We start from the raw sequence: 21,574 nt of genomic DNA on the forward strand, positions 1-21,574 counted from the left end.
GGCTCGCTTCCGCTGCCTGTTCCCATACGGCCACATTTTCCTTCTATGTGTGAACTTTTTTGGCCTTTCCAGTGACTACTCAGGATCCCCCAAACTCACACTGACATTGTCCCTTTGAGCTTCTGGGGTTTGTCTCATACTGCAGCAACTTCACCTTAAAATATGTTGTCTTGCAAGCTCTCTATTTGTACCCGTGTTTTACGCACACACATGAAGCTGGGCCTTGGGATACTTCTGCGGCATGTCCCCGTGACAGAAATTCGATAAACCAGCCATTTCTTTACCCAGTACAGTTCCCAGCTTCTCACTGATTATGCACTCAAATGAGATCTAAGGTTGGTTGTCTCATTTTTAATTTTGAATGAACAACTGCAAATCCCAGGCTCAGGGTTTCAGATAAGGCGTACAATGGAAGGGTGAAGTTGAGGACACGCGCCATGACATATAAAGCAGCCTGGTCTGGAATAAGCTACGCTCAAACTCGCTGAAGGCCCTGACAGCAAGTCAGAAGGCATTGTTTCAGCATTAAGTAGATGATTGTTAATTTTTTCAAAGAAATTCAGCTTCTGCACTAGACCCTCTTGCCCAGTTGAGCAAACTGATAAAAGCAAGCAGAACTGTAACGCTCGAGATGAAAGCCTAGTGTTTGGCTTGGTACCCAGTTCATAATTCACATAACGTTTCTATGCTATCTATAAATCGCAGGACAGGATGAGCAGAGACAGGCCTATTAAATTACTCTAGCTTTTGTGTTTTTTTTTTTAAATCAGTGATCATAGGATTTCGCAATAGATTTCCAAAAGGCCCTTTTGCCATGGTTCACAGGTTGTCCTGTACCCGCAGAGAAACAGCAAAGGAGGCGGGTGACGCGGTGGTTTGCCGGTCTCCCCAAGGCCTCTCTGGAGCTGGCACAAGTTGTGGATGAGTAACCGTGTCTGCAGGCACTCCTGAAGGACAATGGACGCAGCCACCGGGCTGTCACTGCCTGCGTCTGCTGTCGGTGCTTTCAGCCCACAGCAGAGACTTCTCCCACCCGGAGTGGAGAGGAGCTGCCGGACACTGCCCATGCCCCGGCAGAACGCGAGGCTGCTCTTGTGGCGGGCACCGAGGGAGCAGGGCCATCCCTGGGAAGGGGCTGACGCCTCCAGCCTGCTCTACGGACCAGAGTTGAACCACAGCGTTTTTGGGAGCGGGCAAAGGGAGCACATCCTCGGCCTGGCAGCGCAAGTCCTGCAGAGGGGCTTACACCCACGGCAGGTACCACAGACGTCTGGGACGGCCACAGGCTCCTCTCCTGAGCGTCACTGGGGCCACATGCCAGGCTACAATCAAAAAAAGGAGACGAGTGTAGGAGAAGGTGCTGGTGCTCCAGGCAGGTGGCTGGGTCCTCCATGTGAGTACTCAGCTTTTCCCATCGCAGGGGAAGCTGCGGGGCATGTAGTCCTTCCAGGGCTTGGAGTCTGACTTGTCGGCTCTCATTCTTGAAGCCAGAGAAGAAACGGGGGGAAAAAAGCTCCTTTGATAAACTGCTGGGGACAAGTGGTCTGTGAGCATTTTCATTAACAAAACACCTGCACCATTTCCAGCACTTGCAAGCAAACACAATCTAATGTCCCTGACATTTCAACACTTGCAGAGAAAGCAAAGTAAAAGTTCTGGGTTTTTTGGTGTGTTACTCCCAAGGAACTCCCCTACTCCATGGGAGTAAAACAGGAAACTGTCACCCTAAATCAGAAGTCAAACCCAATATTAAAAGGATGGCAACAAGATCCAAGTCAGGTCTGAGGATGGGTTTGTTTTCCCCCTACTCGGGCTTGCTCCAGCATACTGGAGTCTGTCAGCTCACCTGCTCCATCACCCAGGCAGCTCAGAAAGGCAACGCTGACCCTGTGCAGCCCAAAACCACGCTGCAGAGCCCGGCTAACAGGACAAGGAGGCTGACGTCCACCTGACCACAGCTGCTTCCACACGGGAGACAACTGGGGAGAAGACGTGAAGAGAAGCCCCTTGCTTGCACCAGCCTCCCCTGAGGTAAGGGCTGGTGGTTCACTTGCAGGAGAGCAGCTGGGAGGGCACTGGGACGGTACGTCCCGCGGCTGCAGCTCCTCTGACCTTCAAGCAGCACCTCGCCAGACACGGGGATTACCGTAACAAGCTGCCTTGGGAAGCAACACCAAGACAGGCTGTGCTTTCCTCTTCCTGCCCGAACAAAACTGCCTGTGCAACGTGAGAGCTTCCCGCTCAGGACCCACGTAAACAGAGCACACGCGGCCCCCGCAGCCTTTCACCTACTAAACTCTGTTTACATATTTCACTCCTCGCTTTTCTCCCCCCACTGCAAACCAGTACCTTTGTGTGTGCGCGCATGTGGGTGGGTATTGCATTTGGAAGGGCCATATGGTGTTTTCCTGACATATATTTGAGGCCAGATACATAATTGTACTGCCGAGAGATTTCAGATGAGAAAACCTTTCCAGGACATTTAAGCTATATAAATAAGCATAATAAAATGCCTTTATAAATCTGTATGTTTAGTTCTGACAATCTCCTTGCTACTCTACTCAGTACGAAATATAGACACACTGTGACTTAAGAACTTCCTCAGTAAACAAAACAGCAAATGAGTAAGATAAATGGGTATGCGTAGAGAAATAAATGCTTCTTAAAATTCCAGTTAAACACATTTTTATTTTTATTTCATGGCAGTGAGAAAGGAGTACTTAGAAATTATTTTAACAGGGAAAAGGTCTTGCCCCGATGCACTAAAATAAGCAAAGAATTATGGCTGAGATTTTCAAATCTGCCTAAGGGATTCAAGTCTCCAACTAAACCAAACGAAGTGAGCATCCAAATCCTTTAAGCAGCCTCGAAAATCCTCCTATCCATGTGCACAGGGCCATGCATATAAAAGTATATAGAGTTGCATGAGTAGAAGACTTAATACTCCTTTCACCAAAGCAACTAGTTCAAGGGATTCTGAGTATATAAATACATAAAAATGAACTCCAATGAGTTGCGGTATTTGAAAGAGTGCTCAGTTGGTCTGTCATATGATCTAATCAATACTCATTGTTTATTTAACAAGAGTAAATTTGACCCAAAAGTTTCTAAAGCTTCAAGCTCTCCAACACCCAGTGCCAGCAGGATTATTTAAGGGCATTCACCCAGAGTTGCCAAATAGTCCTGCAGTAACCAAACAGACCCACACACTATTTGAGTTTGGGCTGGCCAGAGCCAGGGCTATTAATAGTCATCCCAAAGAGGGGACAGGGGTCTGTGCATATAGGGCCACACATAGATCTACTCCCAAAAACTGTAGCTTCGCCGTGTCATCTGTGTCTTCCTAATTTGGATCCATAAAGCTTCCTTCAGCATGAGTTGCTATGCTGTGTTTCCTTAGTTTAACAGATGCTTTCCAGGCATGGTCTTATTTTACACGTATGTACGTTAAGTGTCTCAGCTTTGCCTTCCACAGGTATGCTGACCAGGATGGTGTATCACGGATTTCACTATGACTGCAAGCATTCACAATGCCTCTAGTTGCTCTCATATGAAATCTGAGCCTTTAAGCCACTGCAATTAAGGAAACAGATCCAAACTGCAACAGACTGACGATATGTGACAACGCAGCTCACGTAGGGCAGAAAATACTTGAGTGGAGGAGAAGGGGGTGTCACACCAGCTTTAGGAGTTCCCAGGACTTCTCCAGAAGTGAGAAGTCCTGGGAACCTGAAGTCCTTTGCCTGACCGAGGAGCAGGCAAAGCCTTCTGGAGAATTGTTATGGATGCTACCTGCTCCAGAGAACTGTACATTACAGCTCATAACGTACATGGTCTCATGAGGTTGACCTGGATTTGAGGTTAACATCAAAGCTTCCTGAGGACAAAGGAAGCCACCTTCCTCCTCTTGTCTGTACTCATGTTCCAGCACTGGTTCCAGACAGCGCTCACTGATCGTGAACAGGACCCATGCAGATGGCATCCACTGCCTGTGCATCCAGGTTCGTGCAGCGGAAGGCTGAATACACAAGCAGAATAGAAGTGTGGAAAATGTGACCCACCTTATCTGACAAAGCCTTCTGTGGGCACAGGAACCCCCCGACCCTCACTCGTTGCTTTCTCTTCCACTCACACTCACATCGATGCTGGAAGTGTCCTTTTTTGGAAGGGGTCTGAAGATGGTTCCTGGTAAGTGCCGGGACAATGATCCTGACCACGCAGAGCGGGATGGAGCTGTTTTCTGATAGTTAGAACTGTTCCAGCTGCAAAACAAACACATGTACACACACACACATTACAACATCAATGTTTCTTTTACAACTGGTGCCATCAAATAAATGAAGATGGTCTTCAGGAGCGCTTTTCAAAACCAACAACTGGATGCAAGCTTTCTTCTGGTAGAGATCTCTCTTTCACATTCTGCCTTTCAGTCCTTGCTCAAAACAGTTCACTGGACTGGGATCAACAACTCCAGAATGACACCCTCTTTCTTTATGCCCAGTATCTGCATTTTCAGTCCCTAAAGGCAGATGAAACAGTATTTTGCAAGAATCATTTTGTCCTGCCACTACTGCAAACCAGACAGTTACTTTTCAACAGCACCCATGAAAAGGCTTCATGGAAGTTCATGCTGAAAATGAACTCATCAGTCAAGCTTCAGCCATTCTTCTTGGTGTAGAAATAGAGCTTACTTGCAAACCCCACCTCAAGTTAACTCAGCAACAGGAAAATACTAGAAAAATGTCGAAAGTGAAAGAAAAAAACATTTCACAAAACCAAACATTTCTGGAAGTAGCAAGAAATGAATGTCAGTTCTCTCCTGGGAGAACGGAGCTATACGCAAGCCTTCTCCTGACTTTTTTTAATTATTTTTAAATACAAGCTACACTTCTGAATCAGCTCTGAAAACTGCAGGGATCACAAAGCTCTTGACCCCAGTCTTACGGCTACACCCAAAGAGACAAACCCAGGGGCCTAAGAAGAGGTTCATGGTGGACAACCATGGTGGACAATGTAGTACATTTCTAAAAACTCAGCAGAATAGAGCCACTGCCCCTCAGCAGAGCAAACCTCTGAGAGACGGTGACAGTCAGCTGCCATGCTGCATACCACATCGAGGGGGAATAGGGGGAAATGGAAGCTTCTGACACAGGATAAAGGCAACCAAGCTGTTCCCCGGGGCAGCTGCTCTGGGAGAGCCTGGTTCCCTACAGGGTCTGAAACTGTCCTCTATGTGCCCCATCTCAACAGCTACCATATCCCTTCTTCTCCACTTCCCTTGTGCCCTCGCAAGATCCTCAGGCTTCCTCAACTTCTCCTAAATTTGAGTCCCCATCACAGTAGCTCTTCTCTCCCCAGTTTTTACCCAAGTCTCTCGGCAGCAAAGGGCAGTCTGTGCTACGTCTGAGTTGCAGCCATGCACATGAATGCCTGCATGCCAAGCAGCCAGCAAACAGGCAGGCCTGAGCTCACTTGGTCTGTCCCTCCACAAAACTCGCCTCTGCCCAGCTGATGGTTCTCGTTGGCCTTGTAGGCACTCATGGTGGGATCCACCTCACCTCACTGCACCTGCTTTGTAGATTCACCCACCTGTGGTAGCTGCCCAGGCTCCCATTATCGGCACGGGAGATGGAGTCAACAGAGCTCAGAGCGCAATTCATCCCGCATCAGGGAAAAATGAAACATGCCTGAACCCTGTGGTTTATATTTACTAGCACTCCACTAACTATAAAAAGAGCTATAAAAACAGATGCTTGTGTTATAAGCACCTAATCTTAGATGAACTCCACCCATAGTGACTCTAGGTACATTTATATTCACTTTGCTATTTGAACCCGAGAACAACCTTGGGCTCAGGGTCAAACAGTGCAAACTGGCTCACTTCCCAGCTGCTCACAAGGGTCCTCTGGAGCAGTTGATTTGCACCCACAGAAAAGATGAGCGGGAGCATGCCAGCGCACTTCCCACCTCCCCAGGCCTCCTCGGCCTCCCGTGCCAGCACACTTACTAGCACAGGCCACGCTCCACAGCTTTCCATGGCTGTTTTGCAACAGACATGTGCCTACACATCTACACCCTTCCAGGCATTGACCTCATCCACCATCCCTTCTTCCCCTCATGGAGAGGAGACTTTGGACCAGGGAGACAGCAGTCGCAGGCGGGTTCAGATTGATGAGGTCTTCACAAGGCTGCCTGCCAGCCCTGTAACTCCGGCACATCACCCACTGGGCCCCCATCTCAATGGACTGGAGAATCGCCACCACCCTTCGGAGGCTGGCAATCACTGCAGAGTCGCGGGTACCATAACCAGCTACACGAGCTCTGTCTGCACCGCAGCTCCTATCAGTAAAGCATGCCCGGTCTACTATGGACGAGCCAGTGCCGCCTTCTTCTAGAAGAGCTTCCATGAGGTCAGGGTGCCACTCTGCATGTCATCTCAAACACATCCCCACGGTCCCTCCCCTTGTGACTGTGGCTCCTGCAGAGTGAACGTCTGTGGGACCAAGGTGCAGCGTGTCTCCAAGGACGAGCTGCGGGACAGAGGTGACTCCCCAACAGTAAGCTGCAAGACCAAAGTGCATATCTCCCATGAGGAGCTGCGGGAGTGTTGTGGTTTAACCCAGCAGGCAGCTAAACACCACACAGCCGTTCGCTCACTCTGCCCTCTGCCCCAGTGGGACGGTGGAGAGGATTGGAAAAAAAAAGTAAAATTTGTGGGTTGAGATAAAGACAGTTTAACAGGACAGAAAAGGAAGAGAAAATAATAATAATAATGATAAAAGAATTAGAAGATACAAAACGAGTGATGCACAATGCAACTGCTCACCACCCGCCAACCAATGCCCAGCCAGTTCCCAAGCAGCGGCCCCCGGCCAGCTTTCCGCCTAGTTTATATACTGGGCATGACATCACATGGTATGGAATACGCCTTTGGCCAGTTGGTGTCAGCTGTCCTGGCTGTGTCTCCTCCCAACTTCTTGTGCCCCCCAGCCTACTCCCTAGCAGGGCAGTATGAGAAGCTGAAGAGTCCTTGACCACTGCTTAGTAACAACTAAAACATCAGCATGTTATCAATATTATTCTCATCCTAAATCCAAAACACAGCACTATACCAGCTACTAGGAAGGAAATTAACTCTATGCCAGCTGAAACCAGGACAGGGAACGAGGTGCACGTTCCCAAAATTGAGCTGCAAGAGCAAAGTGAGCCACACAGAGAATTCACGGAGTGGTGAGATGCCAGCATCCTGCTGCCACACGGGTGGTTGGGATGGGTTGCATGTTGCAAAACCTACATGATCTCCAGCTAAACCACTCCACAGGGATCTGCAAAGTCCAGGGGTTTGGCACACCTGATGAAAATCTTTGGGCAAGTTCTTCTGGTCATGAGGGCAACCCCACTGACAGTGGTTCCCTCCCTGTGGTCTCTGACAAAGCCAACACCATCTCTGCGCATTATGGATTTGGAGAGTAAACAGGGATCTCCTCTGCAGCCCCTAGCGTAGATCTGACATCACAGTGGAGATACTTGCACTGAGCAGCACCAAAGCTGGCTTTCACATAGGCTCTTGTTTTAAAAATTTAAAATAGTATTGCTCAATCCTTATATTGCTGCCAAAAGACTAACTGAGCAGCAAAGCCGTGACTCATATGATATCTCTTTAAATGAAACACAAGGCCTTGATCTCTACACGTCCCTCAAGTGTGCCCTCTGCCCTTAGTTCCTGTGACATCTTAAGGAAAAAAAAATGAAATCAATTACTAATAGTGAGTAGATTGCTTAACAGCATGCCAGTGGTGTGTTTTGTACCACAACACCAAGGGCGTGGTATGTGAGCCAGGCAATTGGCAAGAGACAGCAGCGGGATATGGGAGAGCTCAAGGCCTGCCGACACATACAGGAGGAGTGTATTGGGTGCAGGGAGCCAAACTGGATGCAGTTTAGTCTGTATTGTATGTAGGACATGCTACCTGCATTTTTGCACCTGCATTTTCCTATCCAGAGACCATGTGCTTGCTTGAATATACACTAACAGGCATGCAGTGGGGGTGGAATCAAGTATTGCATCAACAAATTAACACTGCAGGAGCTATTAACATCTCTATCTCATCCGTCATATGGGGCTGAAACTAGTCAATAGTTCAAAAATTAATAAAGGTAGATAGGTTTAAAGAAAAGAAGGACCTTCGTTCACATGACTTCTATCACCATACCTATAATGGGAGGTGTAGAAATGCTGTTACCTGTGTTAGGAGGAAAGGCAAAGCTGTCCCTGCTGACTTCTATACCATACTGATTTGTCACATGAGATGCCCTGGCCACACCACCATCTCATCTCCTTCATACCTCCAGGGTTTAGCCCACCAGAGGAACTCGTGAAATGCAGCAGCCATTAAGTCACTGTGTAACAAGTAAATTCTGTTTTGGCATGAAAAAGCACACATTTATCTGATTGTAGCATGCACAGGTGGCTTCGTTAGCTACACGAGCTCATTCTACAATGCTCAGAGGCTGTCTCCTTCTCATCTCACTGGCTCGCAGTTCAGCTTCTAAGTATCTGATTTTGTTAGCAAAAATTCAGATTGATCAGTTAGGTTTTATACTAAATAGTTAAATAAATTGTGACACCGGGAAAACTCTGAATATAATAAATACACCATTCAAAGTGGTGGAACACAAAGACCTGTATGTCATCCTCGCAAGCAGAAAAGATTCTCAGTTGTGTTTTCTGATATTTTCCAAGCTCTGTCTGCAAATAAACAACGCCACTTTGCCATACTCCTCCACAGCTTTCCAAAGGTATCCATGTTCCTGTGAAATGGCTTATCTCCACACCACACATAGGACCCAACAGTATTGCCCTTTACTGGAGGTACCAACAAAACCACCAGCGTTGCACAAGTGAAGAAAGACCACACAAAATACTAAACAAAAATAAACACATGGTCACACCACGTGAATTGAAATAGGAAGCATGATCTGCATGGAAAGAATCAACAAATTATTCCAATATTAACTCCTCATTTCCACTATAGAGAATTCCCAGGATTTCTTGGACCAAGACATGCAGCGAATATGCGACTTGGCTGGTTTTTGCTGAACAGACACCCATTCTGGCTGACCTTCCAAAAAGATAGACGGGAAGCAGGGCTGTAGCCGGAACCATTGTCCTGTCCAGTGTCCTGAGAAGAAACACAGTTCTTGTGACAGCCACAGGACCTGAGGAAAGTTCTGGTTGGCATACAACCTGTTCCTGCACTGAAGGAACCGAATATAAAACCTCTCACAATCTTCAGTGGACACTGAAGCAATCATTTCCTCACCTAGTTTCTTTCTGCTCCGACTAAAATAACCATCTATCCCACAGTTTTCTGTGAAACAGGTATACGTCTAACATCAGAGGTTAAAAATACCCCCTGATGTCCTGTCACAAGAAGTGGAAAATGGCTCTTGCCTATTAGTATGTAGAAGCCAAGAGTTAGGATAAAGAAGCAACTTAAAACACCTTCTTAATTCTGCATGCCTTAGCCGAGATAAGCCACAGATAACAGAGCTGTATTTCTTAAGAGCAGGGTGAAATTCAGGAGACTGGAGTTTTGCCTGACCTAGCCTCAGACCCTAGACTGCTGGACAGGACTGCACTTACACAGCTGGCCAGTGATTTACCAGCCACGTTGCCAATTCTCTTCCCTAATTTATCTTCCCAATCCCATGACAATTTAGCTTTCCACATCAGAAGAATATGACCTGCAGGCTGGATAAGTGGTTTTCTGGGAAATTTAAACTTAAGATAAAGTGTGAGAGGCATACATAAATAACCCACAAGTGCTTAAAAGTCAAAATCCTAAACATCTTCCCAACGAAAACCCCAGACATGTCCGTTTCCTCCTGGGCAGCAAAAAAACACATCCCAAGCTTCTCTGGGAAACTGAATGGAAAATACAAATACATGTGAACTGACAGTGATCCTTTAGCTGCTTCTAGTGATTGCCAGAGAAAATCAGTTTCACGAAAAACTGCTCACTTGCCAAAAGGAAGTTTCTCTTACCTGTCCTAGGCTTCATTTGGGGTGTCTGAGTTTTTTTTTTCACCTCACCAGGCTGTCTCCTATGGCAGCAGAGCAAACATCAGCGCTGCAAACAGCCTCTGAAGCCTTCCATTGCACGGCGCTGAGCAGGCACGGCAGGACTGGAACTGCGGTGACTCAGGAACAGCCACAAATGCTCCGGAGGAAAAGGGCCATGAGCAATAGTGTGTAAAATGCACGTACACAGAAACTGGGGTTAGTATCATGTAAGGCTGGGGAGGACCATGGCGCTGCCAGCCAAACAGGACTCGCTCCGTCTGGCAATCAGACTGGTAAAGCAAACTAAAACCCATAAACTGAAGTCTTAAGGACAAGTTAAGTTCTGGTTTTCACCTGGTATTCTAATAAGCAATTGCAGAACCAGGACAAAGCAGGTTTTTCCTAAAGTTGGGATGTGTGAGGAAAACAGGGTTTGAAAAAGAAGGGAAAAGAACTTAGAGGAGACAAAAAAGGAGATAAGCTGCCTTGTTGCTGATTATATGCTCCACCTCCCCAGTTATCTGATATATAAAGCTTTGCAACTGCTGTCTGTAGCAGCATACACACTTTTCCAATTATTAATAAATGAACGCGAGCAGTAGTAGGCGTGCCAGGGAAAAGAGAACAGCCCCACACCGTACAGCCCTTTTTTGCCCTGAACTCGCCATCTGCGGCCCCTGGCCCTCCTTCCGCCCCCTCCCCATTCTCGGTTTGCTCCCTTCCTTCCGTCCTTCCTCTTGTGTTCCCTGGCTGCCACTTTCCTGCCATTTCAGAGCTGCGTTTCCCTGGCCACCCGCTCAGCCTCAGCTGCTTTCAGACACCCACCACATCGCTCTGCATATGAAAATGAGCTGTCAAATTTTCCAGCCCCTGAAGCAGAGATTATTTTTGGGAGAGGTGGTTTTGACAGTTCTGCCCTGCAGTTCACAGGCAGAGCACAGGGCAGGCTATGTCAGTGCAGGGGGAGAAGAGGAGGGAGGGTACAGCGGTTCAACACACACATGCAGGGCTCCTGGCTGTGCACTCAGAAGGGACTGAAGGTCTGTTGGGGAACACGAAGCTCCCGTGGGGTATGGGAATCAAGGAGCAGTTAAGTCTCCCCACTTCCGAGGTCTGCTCTTTCCCAACCCACGGCCAGCTGCTAGCAATGCTGCTACAGGACACGCCGCTGAGGTGACAGTGAAGCCTGCCTGTGGAGGACAGGCACAGTGAAGCCCCTCTCCACCCTCTCACACAAAGTCCCTCACCCTGGCTGCATCCCTATCACCCCCAGGCCACCAGGCAGTGTCTTACAGAGCCCATACTCCCTGCCAAGTACCACAATCAGCATCCAGACCTCATCTGAAGATCTCGCCCACAGGCCCTGAAGAGGGAAAGTGTAGCAGGATTTTGACCTACCAGTCCAGCCCCAGCCACTCTGTGCACTTTGACTGCAGCTGGTCAGCACGTGTAACGCAAAACTTGCGGAGCCAGAAGGTCCTGTGCACCTGGACGGTGGCAGCAGAGGACAACCACTGACATGGTGGGAACAAACCCCAGGGGTGAGAGGAGACACTGACACAGGTGGAGGGAGAATGAGCAGGAGGCTTCCCCAGTGACCAGAAGAGCAGACTGAAGAGAAGAGCAGCTGCAAGGGGTTGCTCTGGAAATTAAAGTTGAAACGAGCTGGTTAAAAGAAGCAAAGAAAGACAGCAGTTGGGGAGGTAGAGTTGGGAGCACCCTGGGAATAGATAGGGATGATCCAGAAATGGCTGAGGAGGCGGCAGGGTATGAATGGCTGTAGGTGGTGCGGAGCAGGCTCCGGCAGGTGCACTGGGAATGGCCACAGGGAGAGGCTTTCACGGAGCGAAAGCAGTATGGATGTTGTGGGAAGGAAGGTGCATTAAGAAGTATCAAGGATTAAGAAGCGGTGTGTGTGCTAAGGGCACATGAGATTGGCCACTGGGAAAGGCGAGGTGTGGGGACTAGTGGAGAACTACCACTGGAAGAGGTGCTGCAAGCAGCAAGGGTGATCCTGCAGGACCCGCAGCAACAAAGGCTAAGGGCCAAGAGGTCTTACTGGAAAGCCAAAGCGACTATGGACAAGGAGGTAAAGCAAGGACAGAAGAAGAGAGAAGTAAGAGCAGGAAAAGAACAAAACAGAACAGGCCACCTGAAGCGGGAGCCAATATTGCAAGTCAGCCCTTCGTTATTTTTTCATAGTTATACCACAGCAGAGTCCAGAAGTACCTGTCAGTGTTGGGTCGCGTCCTACTTCATGTTGCATAAACTGAGAGAGGTACAGCCAAAACACCAAAGTATTTACAACAGCCTTGCTCAGTGTCGCCTGAAAGCTACCCTTACGACAAAACTAAAAGGCACGTGATCCAGCTCAAACATCACTATACTAATTTCTTCATCTTTCCATTTTATGTGAAAATAATTCTGTGTTTTCTCCAAAGAGCAGTTTATTTCTTCTAGGAAATTACTGCAGAATCACCTTAACTTCTACAAATAGTCCAGCACATACCTCCAACATCTTGCCATAGCAAGCAAACTAAAAATGGTAACAGTATTTCATGTTACAGACCGTTGGCATGTTCATGTCGGCAACTGCATTTTTAACACTAAAGTTGTCACTGTATCAGTAAAACTTCTGTGTATATGCTTTACATACATGTAAGGGTGAAAAAAGTGACAAAGATCTGCCTAATTTTCTGCTGACATACAGGCAGAAGCTATTAGTTTTGTGAGTGAACTTATCAGGTCAGGTTAAACTGTAATGCTGGTGCAACTTTTACAGATTTAGTTTTAGGGGCAATAACATGCTTCAAAAGATATTTCAAAATGTTTTAAATAAAAACCATTACAATCACAAAAACCATGACAGAACCTGCCATAAACAGAAAACACAGAATTTCACCAAGAACTATTGCGTATTAGTTCCACAACCTTTATTTCAGCCGGAGCGGATGCAGACAGATGCACTCACGAGCCAAGAAGCCTTTCCCCAGCCGTGCCTCACGTGACGGTAGCACCTTTTGGCAAAGGACAGCATGTTCCAGGAGTCAAGCAACCATTTCATCAACATTTTTTCCTGTTGATTTCAGTGGGAAACACAGAATAAACACACTTTCTCCTGTTAAGACACCCAGAGATGTGGGATCCAGTGGAGTAATTTGTAAGTAGTGTTTGCTACTACTAGTGATTTGGATCATCCTGAAGTGAATTCTCTTTTGGGAATTCCCTCTAGATAAGGCAATCAAGCCAATCGGTTTCCCTGCAGGGACGGCAGGGGTCTTACAAAATCTGGCCAAATGGCAGGCAGATACTCAGGTTACACAACAGAAACAGAAGATGGGAGATGCAGATTTCCCTCTGTCAAGCGACATGTTTTCTCAGACATGAGAATCATGGAAGGTGAAGCTGTAGGAGTAAGAAGGATCCCGCCACTGGCAGTCTGGAGAGTGCATCCCACCAGATGTGTATGGGGTACCAGTGTGAAGCCAAATAACAGAAATTCCAGCTGTACAATGTATCAGTGGCAACACTGGAATTAAAGCAATACCAAAAAAAGTGTCTTCCTGAGAATAAAATTACCACTCTTCTGTCAACACCCAATTCTTCGAACTAATTAAGAATTGTTTTAAATTCTATTTTACTCTGTGCTCACATTTTGCAATTGTTGTATCCTCATCCTTCCTTCAGGCTGAAGAAGCCGCTCATTTGCGATTCTTGCAGTGTTTTTTTCACTTTCAGACATAATTAAACATTCTGGGAGGTTTCCAGGCAAGTTACAGGAGGACATAACCTGCTGTCAGACCCCTTCTGTCAATTGGGATTGGCTGACAAGGGGCAGAAGAATTAAGCAGAAAGAAAGAATACTGGACCATGACACCATGGAAAAGGGGAAAGACAGGAAGACTATCTCAGAAGAAGGAGAAAAAAAAAAAGTAGAAGAATTCTCTGAGTGAAGGAGGCTGGACAGCCTAGGAGAAGTAGGAGAAGGAGAGACGTCTGAAGCAAAGCCGATTAATTAGGAGAAATGGAACTGAACCATAACGAAGCATCAGGAGTATTTCTAGAGCAGAACGGCAGTCTGGCACAAGCTAGCGCTCCACAGCTGCAGCCTGGCTCGGGATCCCGCTTCTTAGGTGCTGACACACACAGCCACCTTTTCTGCTTTTATTAGAACTTTCTGACAGGAGCAAGAATCCTCCCTAAACTCTGCATCGAGCAGGACGTACCGAACGGCTCTCGCCCTTCTGGAGTGCCGCAGACTGCAGCGTAACGTAATTAGGAGTGACCCACCTAACTGGCAGCTGTTACCCAAGCTAGCTGGATGGCAGCTGCCGGGAAGCAGGGCAGGGGAGTGCGGGGGGCTGCGGGCAGCGCGGCTCGCCCAGGCCAGCTGCTTTACAGCCGGACACCGCCGAGCCGCCACGGGCTCCGGCCTGCCGAGCCGAGGTGCCCGCAGGCCCCGCGGGGCTGGGGGTTTCCCCCGGAGCTCCCGGCCGCCGCAGGGTTCTCGCCTGCCGCCGGCAGCGCTCGGGAGCGGGCCGGGGCCCTGCCCGGCCTTCACGGAACGCCCCGGGCGGCTGCGGCCTGCAAACCTGGGGTGATCCCGACGCGTGGCAGCAAACACCCACCCACCCCCCTTCCCACCACCACCGCCACCGCGCAGACGCGGCTGCGTGGGCCTCCACCCGGCGTGGGCCCGGGGGTGCCGCCAGGACATGGGTACCCAGGCCCGCCCAGCCATGGTGTTTCCTCCGGGGGGGGGTGGGGGTGGTGGTGGTGGGGGGGCAGACAGGCGGGAGCGGCCTGGCCGGGCCGCCCTCCTCTCCCCCCGCCCGCGGCCCCGCTTCACCTCAGCCCGGCGGGGAGCGGGCGGATGGGCGGGGGCCGCGCCGGGGAGGCTGCTCTCCCCCCCCACCCCCACGCCCCGCAGCCGCGTGACCTCATGCTCGAGGAAGCGCCGGGCCGCCCCCGCCGCTCCCACCCGGAGGCGGCGGAGGGGGGGGGGAAGGGGGAGGGGGCGGCACTGACTCAGCCGGCGGCGGGGACTTACCGCGGGCCGCGCACACGCCGCGCTGACACACTGGCCACGCCGCGGGGCAGCCGCCGATCACGCGCGGGGGCCCGGCGCCCATTGGTGGCCGCCTCACACACCTTTGCCGGCGATTGGCGGCGGGCGGCGGGGAGCCCCGCCTCCCCCCCCCCCGCGCGCGGGGCCGGGGGTGCCGCCACCTGAATGGGGAGCGGCGAACAAAAAGAGGAAAATAAAGGCAGCGGGCGGAGAGCGGCGGCGGCGCGCGCTCCGGTCAGCCTCGGCTCCCCGCCGGCGGTGAGTGACCGGCCCGGCCCCGCGGACCAGGGCACCCCCGGGGGTGCGTGGGGGGACGGGGTGTCCCGAGGTGGGGAGGGAGTCCCCGGGGATAGCGCGACCGGGGGATCCCGAGGGGCCAGCCGGCGGTCCGGGCGAGAGGAGGGACCGCGGGCAGCGGGAGATCGGACCTAGGCGGCGGCCGGAGGGGGTGAGCGGGGCTGCGCTGCGGGGCGAGGGGAGGGAGCGGGGAGAGCCCGCGGGGCCGACGGGCGAGGAAGGCGGCGGGCGGGAGGGGAGCGGAGCTGCCGGGAACCTGTTGGCACCGCCGGGCCGGCGACGTGCAGCCCCGTGTGCGTGCGTGCCGCGGCGCGCCCAGCGCGGGGGAGCGGCGTGGGCGGCAGGCTCCGCGGCCGCATGTGCCAGGCGGCGGCGGGGGCGGGCGAGGCCCGCCGCCAGGAGGGTGGTGGGCGGTGCGGGGTCCGGGAAGCGGGCCGGCGCTGCGGGGAAGAGCCAGCCGCCGCCCCCGCCGGGGGCTGCCGGAGCCGCGCCGTGAGCCCGCTCCTCGGCAGAGACGCCGCTTCGCTTCGCTTCTCTTCCCTTCCCCCGCGGCGGGAGGCGCCGGGCGTGGCGGCGCTGACCCTCGCCCGGCCCCCGCCCGCTGCGAGGCGAGGCGAGGCGCGGCGCGGCTCCCCCGGCCGGGCTTTCCCCCGCCCCGCCTGGCCTGGCCCCGGGGAGGCGGGGCGGTGGCGGGGCGGTCGCGGCGCAGCCCGGCCCCGCCGGCGGCGGCTGTGGCGGGCTCCCTTCCTGCCGGCTGAGGGCGGGGGCGGCCACGCGGGGAACTGGGTGAAAGGTCGGCGCGCGGCAGTGCCCGCGCCGCCGAGCGGGCGCCGATCACGCTTTGTTCACATGCCCCCGCCCCGGGCCGCGCCTCGGTCGGCGCCGGCCAATGGGCGCCGGCGCGGTGCGGCGCGGGGAGCCAATAGGGGAGGGCGGAGGGCGGCGCGGGCGGGGAGCGCCGGCGGGGTGCGCTGAGGTGAGGGTGGCGCGCGCCCAACGGCCGGGCGCGGGGCCCGCGCCCCGCCCCGCCCCCGTCCCCTCAGCGGGGGCCGTCAGTGACAGCCGGGGCTGGTCTCCCGCCCCCGCCGCCCAGGGGGTGGCCAGGTCCCCTTGAAAAGATGCGTCTTACCCGTGGCTCCAGCTGCCTGGAGACGCGGCTTTTCCACCCACGCCATCTCATCGCGGGGCGGGGGGGGGGGGGCGGGAATTCGCCAGCGGCGGCGGGCACCGTCCCTCAGAAACCGAAAGCTGTGCTAGCGGGTAATGGTGGAACGTACAGCTTAGGAGGCTTTCTGCGTGGGTTGGTTCCGTGTGGTGATCGGTCAGGCAGTGAATACACATACATATATTTCAGTTCTCCAAGTTGGTGATTTTTCCTTGCATGGATGTGTGTGTGAGACAGGCCTTTTGAGTATTTTCTGGAACATTTGTGGTAGCTAATACCTATTGAAGAAAATGTGCATCAGTTCCAGTATGGTCCTTTCTCATGTGTCAAAGTAAGCAGAATACTGAGGCCTGTGTTTAAAGCAAAAATGGAAGGAGGGTGGGGTGTTGAAGGAAGTTTTGTTTTCTTTTTTTCTTGCGTGAAGATCTTATTAAGCTTTCAGACACACCACTTGCGATACAGAATAACTTAAACTGTTGCTTAAGGTTTGGGGGGAGTTCTTTTGTCTTAAGAAAATATATAAACTTCAGCAGATGGCCAGATTTCCCCACTAACAACTTCATAAAAATATTATATAAATAAGAAAGGTGGCAGGAAAATACAGGCATACTCCCCATATGACCAAGTGTATTTATCTTGCACAGGTTGCTTTGTTTGGTTTTTACATTGCCTTCTTACAAGTAACTGCAAAATATTCAAACTTAGCATCGGGTTCAAGTTTCTTTTTTTCCTTTAACCAAAACAGGAGGAAGAAATGGAGATGATGACTGAGAAACAGAGAGATACTAGGTATTTCTGGAACAATACTCCTGAAAAAGGCGATTATGAGGCCGTAGAAGCCCTTATTTCTATGAGTTGCAACTGGAAATCAGACTTCAAAAAACATGCGGAAATGAGACCTATAACTCCAGCATCTGATATGTCAGAAGAGAGTGATGAGACTTTGCTTCCTGGAGCAGCAGACTTCCATGCGATACCAGCATTTGTAAGTTTTTTTTAATTTCTACATGTGCATGCTTGTTTTTAACGGCGTGGCGAAGTGTTGGTAATGTGCCCCCCCCCTTACTGTGTCTCTCTTCCCCTGCACAGTGCCTGACCCCCCCCTACAGCCCTTCCGACTTCGAGATGTTGCAGGTGGTCCATCCCGGGGCACCGGCACCCGCTGCAGCGCTTGGCAAGTTGCTGGCCGAGGCTGCCAAGACTCCTCTGGCCGCACCTCGGAGAGAGGCGGAGAGGCCTCCAGCAGCCGGGCCTCTGAAAGCTCAAGCCACGAGTGTTATCCGCCACACGGCTGATGCCCAGCTTTGTAACCGCAAAACCTGCCCGGTGAGAACAGCCAGTGTGCTGAAATACCAGGACAGCGTTTCGAGGGAAACAAACAGTAAACAAAACGCCGAAGAAGCAGAACATTCGGTGTGTTCCGCTGTGGCGCCAAGCAGAGCCAGTGATGAGAGCGGTGAACTGCCGGTGGCAGAAGGAAAAACCGCAGAAGCAGCTGTCGGTCCGGCACCCTTGACAAAGCCCTCAGTCAGCAGGCATCAGCCTGTCCCTGGATCGGCATGGCAGTCGGCGGCGGTGGCACCGCCGTGCCCCGCCCAAGGTGGTGGAGCCCCCCCCCGTGCCAGTGATTTGCCAGATGGTCCCACTGCCCGCAAACAACAACGTTGTGACGGCTGTGGTGCCCACTGCCACGCCAAGCCAGCAGCCGGCTCTCTGTCAGCCCATGGTCTTCATGGGCACCCAAGTTCCCAAAGGTGCTGTTATGTTTGTTGTGCCCCAGCCAGTTGTGCAGAGCACAAAGGCTCCCATTATTAGTCCGAATGGCACGAGACTCTCTCCCATTGCCCCTGCTCCCGGCTTCGTACCTTCTGCAGCAAAAACCACTCCTCCGGTTGATTCTTCAAGAATCAGAAGTCACATTTGCAGCTATCCAGGGTGTGGGAAGACGTACTTCAAGAGCTCCCATTTGAAGGCTCACGTCAGAACACACACAGGTTGGTCACTGTTGCTGGATGTTAAAAATTAATGTAGAAAATTGCGGCTATATAACGCAACTTGCTAAGGTTCTAGCGATTACCGGATTTGTTCATGGAACAAATTGTGGGGCAGCAATGAAATACTTTTTTTGCCAGCATGTGTTATAGTGCTGCCTAATCTCAGACAGGAAATCTCCCGGAGGGGAATTTGACTCAGCAGTTTGTTTGTGCTGGACTTGCTTCGTGTCAGAAGGCGTTCAGTAATGCTTCTTACGACTGCGGAAGCAAGGCCTTGCCCAATGTCGAGTATGCTTTTCCAGAGTTAAAGACACCTTATTAGGCTTGTCCACAAGAATGGCTTTGTCAGAAGTGGGTAAAACTTGAAGGGATTCTTTTAAGAAAGAATATAAGGATCCACCCCAAACTATTCCTACCTTGGTTATTTTAGAGTAACTTCTCCACGCCTCAGCTCTTAATCGCAGTAGCAAAACGTCGCACGCATTTTCACATGGGCTCACAGTGCGCTACCAGAGCTCTGTTACATAAAATGTTATTACAGGTCGCGTTTCAGAGGGTCGTTTCGGGCATGCTAAGTGGTCATGGTCTGCAGTTCAGGTGGAGCTGAGAGTTAAAATCAGCTGTATTGAGAGACTAAGTATTTGGTTCCAGAGAATTGTTAACCCTTTGTACTACTTGGCCTTGAGAATAGTGAGTCTGCATGTTTAAATCTTGGTATATAAACAATTTTTCACATTCTGTATACCTAAAAGTAATCAATATCTATGTAGATTTTTGGCTCAACTGTCATAATAGAAACTTCTCTTTGAAAAAGTCAAATCCTGCCAGTCAAGGGCAGTAGTGTTTGTTGCTCAGTTAGTACTCATGGTTTTTTTTTTTAATTTGTCCTTTTTTTTTTTCTTTTAGGAGAAAAGCCATTTAGTTGTAGTTGGAAAGGCTGTGAGAGAAGGTTTGCACGGTCTGATGAACTGTCTCGCCATCGCAGAACGCACACTGGGGAGAAGAAGTTTGCCTGCCCGATGTGCGAGCGGCGGTTCATGAGGAGCGACCACTTAACGAAGCACGCACGTCGCCACTTATCGGCTAAGAAGTTACCAAACTGGCAAATGGAAGTGAGCAAGTTAAACGATATTGCCGTGCCACCAACATCTGCGGCCGCGCAGTGAAGGGACTCATTCTGAAGACGGTGGAATTAACTGTTGTCGCTGGGATATGCCAGCTGAAAAAAGGCTTTTGCTCCCGGTCTGTGGCTCTCCCGCGCCGGCTGCTGATGGCGGCGCAGCAGAGAGGCAAAGGCAGTCTGCGCTCGGTCACAAAACGTTGCTGGGAGAACCGGTGGCTGACTGGAATAGCGGGTGTCTTTTGCACTGGTAAGGAGAGAGAGAGAGAAAGGGAAGGTTCTAGAGCAGAGCAGCACACATTGTGCCAGTTTTGAGTTTTGCAAATTATTGATATGTATAGTCTAGATCAGTCACATGTAAGTGTTACTGAAGGTTTGCTGCTGACGCTTGAGACCAACTCCGATTTTAACTTTCACTTGTCAGCCTTCAGTACGGCACAAGCTGGGAAGACGGGCGCAGGCTTGAAAGCCCAGAACGCACCTCCGTAAGATAATCTAAATCGGTTTTCCTAACTCCTGCCACGTTTTCTTGGCAGAAATCTTTTCCTCCTGTCCATTCTCCGGCCCCGGCCCAAGCGATGATTTGGTGCCAGACTCCTGGAGATTCTGGACCTACCCTCTGGCGCGGGGTGTTTAACACGCCCAGCCGTATGCTGCTGCCCAGAGGGGCTCGGCCTGGGCGTTCAGGGGCATCGCAAGGGGCAGCTGGAGGGTGGGAGCCTTTCCGAATCCTCTCTGGCTTTGTAATATTTTCCCAGCTTCTTTGGCAAGCTTTGCGATTATTACAATTGGATATACCTGGGCATCGTACGATGCTTCTGCTTTTGTGTTGCTTAGGGTTTGCTTTATACCTTCTCACAGTTGCGTACCACTGCGTTTTTCATAAGCGGATACAGTGCACTTTTAAGAGAAACATGGTAACTGTAAACTACTCGAGTTGATTAAGGAAGAAAACCAAGAATCTTAGGCTTCTTGATCACGTTATTCTTTGAAAGACGGTTTATACTAAAAATGAAATGGATATATTATGTATTGTATTAAATTAGAAAGTTGTGATTTGAAGAGTAAAATGAGGCAGTGAAGACACAGGCCTAGACTTTAAACTGTAGCTTTTGTGACAAATAAATACACCAACTTTCACTATTTCTATTTTATCATATTATGTTGAAGACACATATCAGAAAGTGAACAGTTTGAAAATAGTGTATTAGATACGCTTTTTGTGACTACTTTAAAGATTTGCACATTTCTTATGTTGTACTTTATACTTTGTTTACAATAAAACCCATTTTCTTTAATATAGACCTCTCTTTTTTTTTTTTTTTTTTTTTTTTTAATTCACAGCAGAACTTAGCCCTTTGCAAGGAAAATACCCTCAAAACAAAATACAGTGTCCATCATTATGTGTCCTGACCAGTGAAACCCTCTCTCTTAACTTTTGATATATTTTAAAGCTCTATAAAGCCCGCAGGAGTGGAATTCCAAGTCTGCACTTACTACTCCAAGTGTCTGTTTTGTTGTGTGTTTTTGGTTTTTTTTTCTTCCCACTCTTCATGCCCCCCTCCTTTTCTTTAGGCACCCAAAAATAAATGTGCTGATGTGGGCCACTACAATGCTGGTGAAAAATACCTCCTTTTTGCAGGTGATGGAACCGCGCCGTCGCCCCGAGGGTGGCCGGTGAAGACTGGCGCTTACGGTGTCTGTTCTCCAGGGCGGGGGTGTGCCTGCCCCCACGAGAGCTGTCTCCCGGGGAGGGTTCTGTGGGGAAGGGGGCAGGGAGGGGGTTCTACCTTCTCGAGGGGGCTGGGGGGGGGGCAGCATGTTTCTCTGCCTTCGGCCACCCCTGCCTGCCTGCGTGCAGGGG

The 21,574-nt window shown here is 50.7% G+C and overlaps 2 protein-coding genes across 2 annotated transcripts; one reads left to right on the forward strand and one right to left on the reverse strand.

The window, feature by feature from the left end:
• Nucleotides 1-336: 336 nt before the first annotated feature.
• On the reverse strand, nucleotides 337-15,198 carry LOC115340378. The gene is made up of 4 exons (XM_030011933.2): nucleotides 15,117-15,198; nucleotides 11,465-11,708; nucleotides 4,133-4,262; nucleotides 337-4,018 (listed from the first exon to the last, which is right to left on the reverse strand). Exons 1-4 carry the CDS (start codon nucleotides 15,196-15,198, stop codon nucleotides 3,674-3,676), a joined length of 801 nt encoding a protein of 266 aa, XP_029867793.1. The 3' UTR covers nucleotides 337-3,673.
• On the forward strand, nucleotides 15,193-21,008 carry KLF10 (Kruppel like factor 10). The gene is given in 5 exon segments (XM_030011932.2): nucleotides 15,193-15,392; nucleotides 17,342-17,581; nucleotides 17,686-18,201; nucleotides 18,203-18,590; nucleotides 19,497-21,008. Coding segments are annotated over 5 exon segments (1,497 nt in total). The 5' UTR covers nucleotides 15,193-15,299; the 3' UTR covers nucleotides 19,757-21,008.
• Nucleotides 21,009-21,574: the final 566 nt, after the last annotated feature.

The sequence above is a fragment of the Aquila chrysaetos genome, chromosome 4 (genome assembly GCF_900496995.4).
Source record: "Aquila chrysaetos chrysaetos chromosome 4, bAquChr1.4, whole genome shotgun sequence".
In the NCBI taxonomy this organism is placed as follows: Eukaryota; Metazoa; Chordata; class Aves; order Accipitriformes; family Accipitridae; genus Aquila; species Aquila chrysaetos.

Bases quoted from the DNA above. Each gene is read 5' to 3' on its own strand.
- LOC115340378 (XM_030011933.2), bottom strand. From the start codon at position 15,198: ATGGGCGCCGGGCCCCCGCGCGTGATCGGCGGCTGCCCCGCGGCGTGG. The intron at 11,709-15,116 runs GTAAGTCCCCGC...TTTAATTTCCAG, and splicing joins CGGCGTGTGCGCGGCCCGCG to AGCAACCCCTTGCAGCTGCT. The intron at 4,019-4,132 runs GTGAGTGGAAGA...TTGTGTATTCAG, and splicing joins CTTCCAGCATCGATGTGAGT to CCTTCCGCTGCACGAACCTG.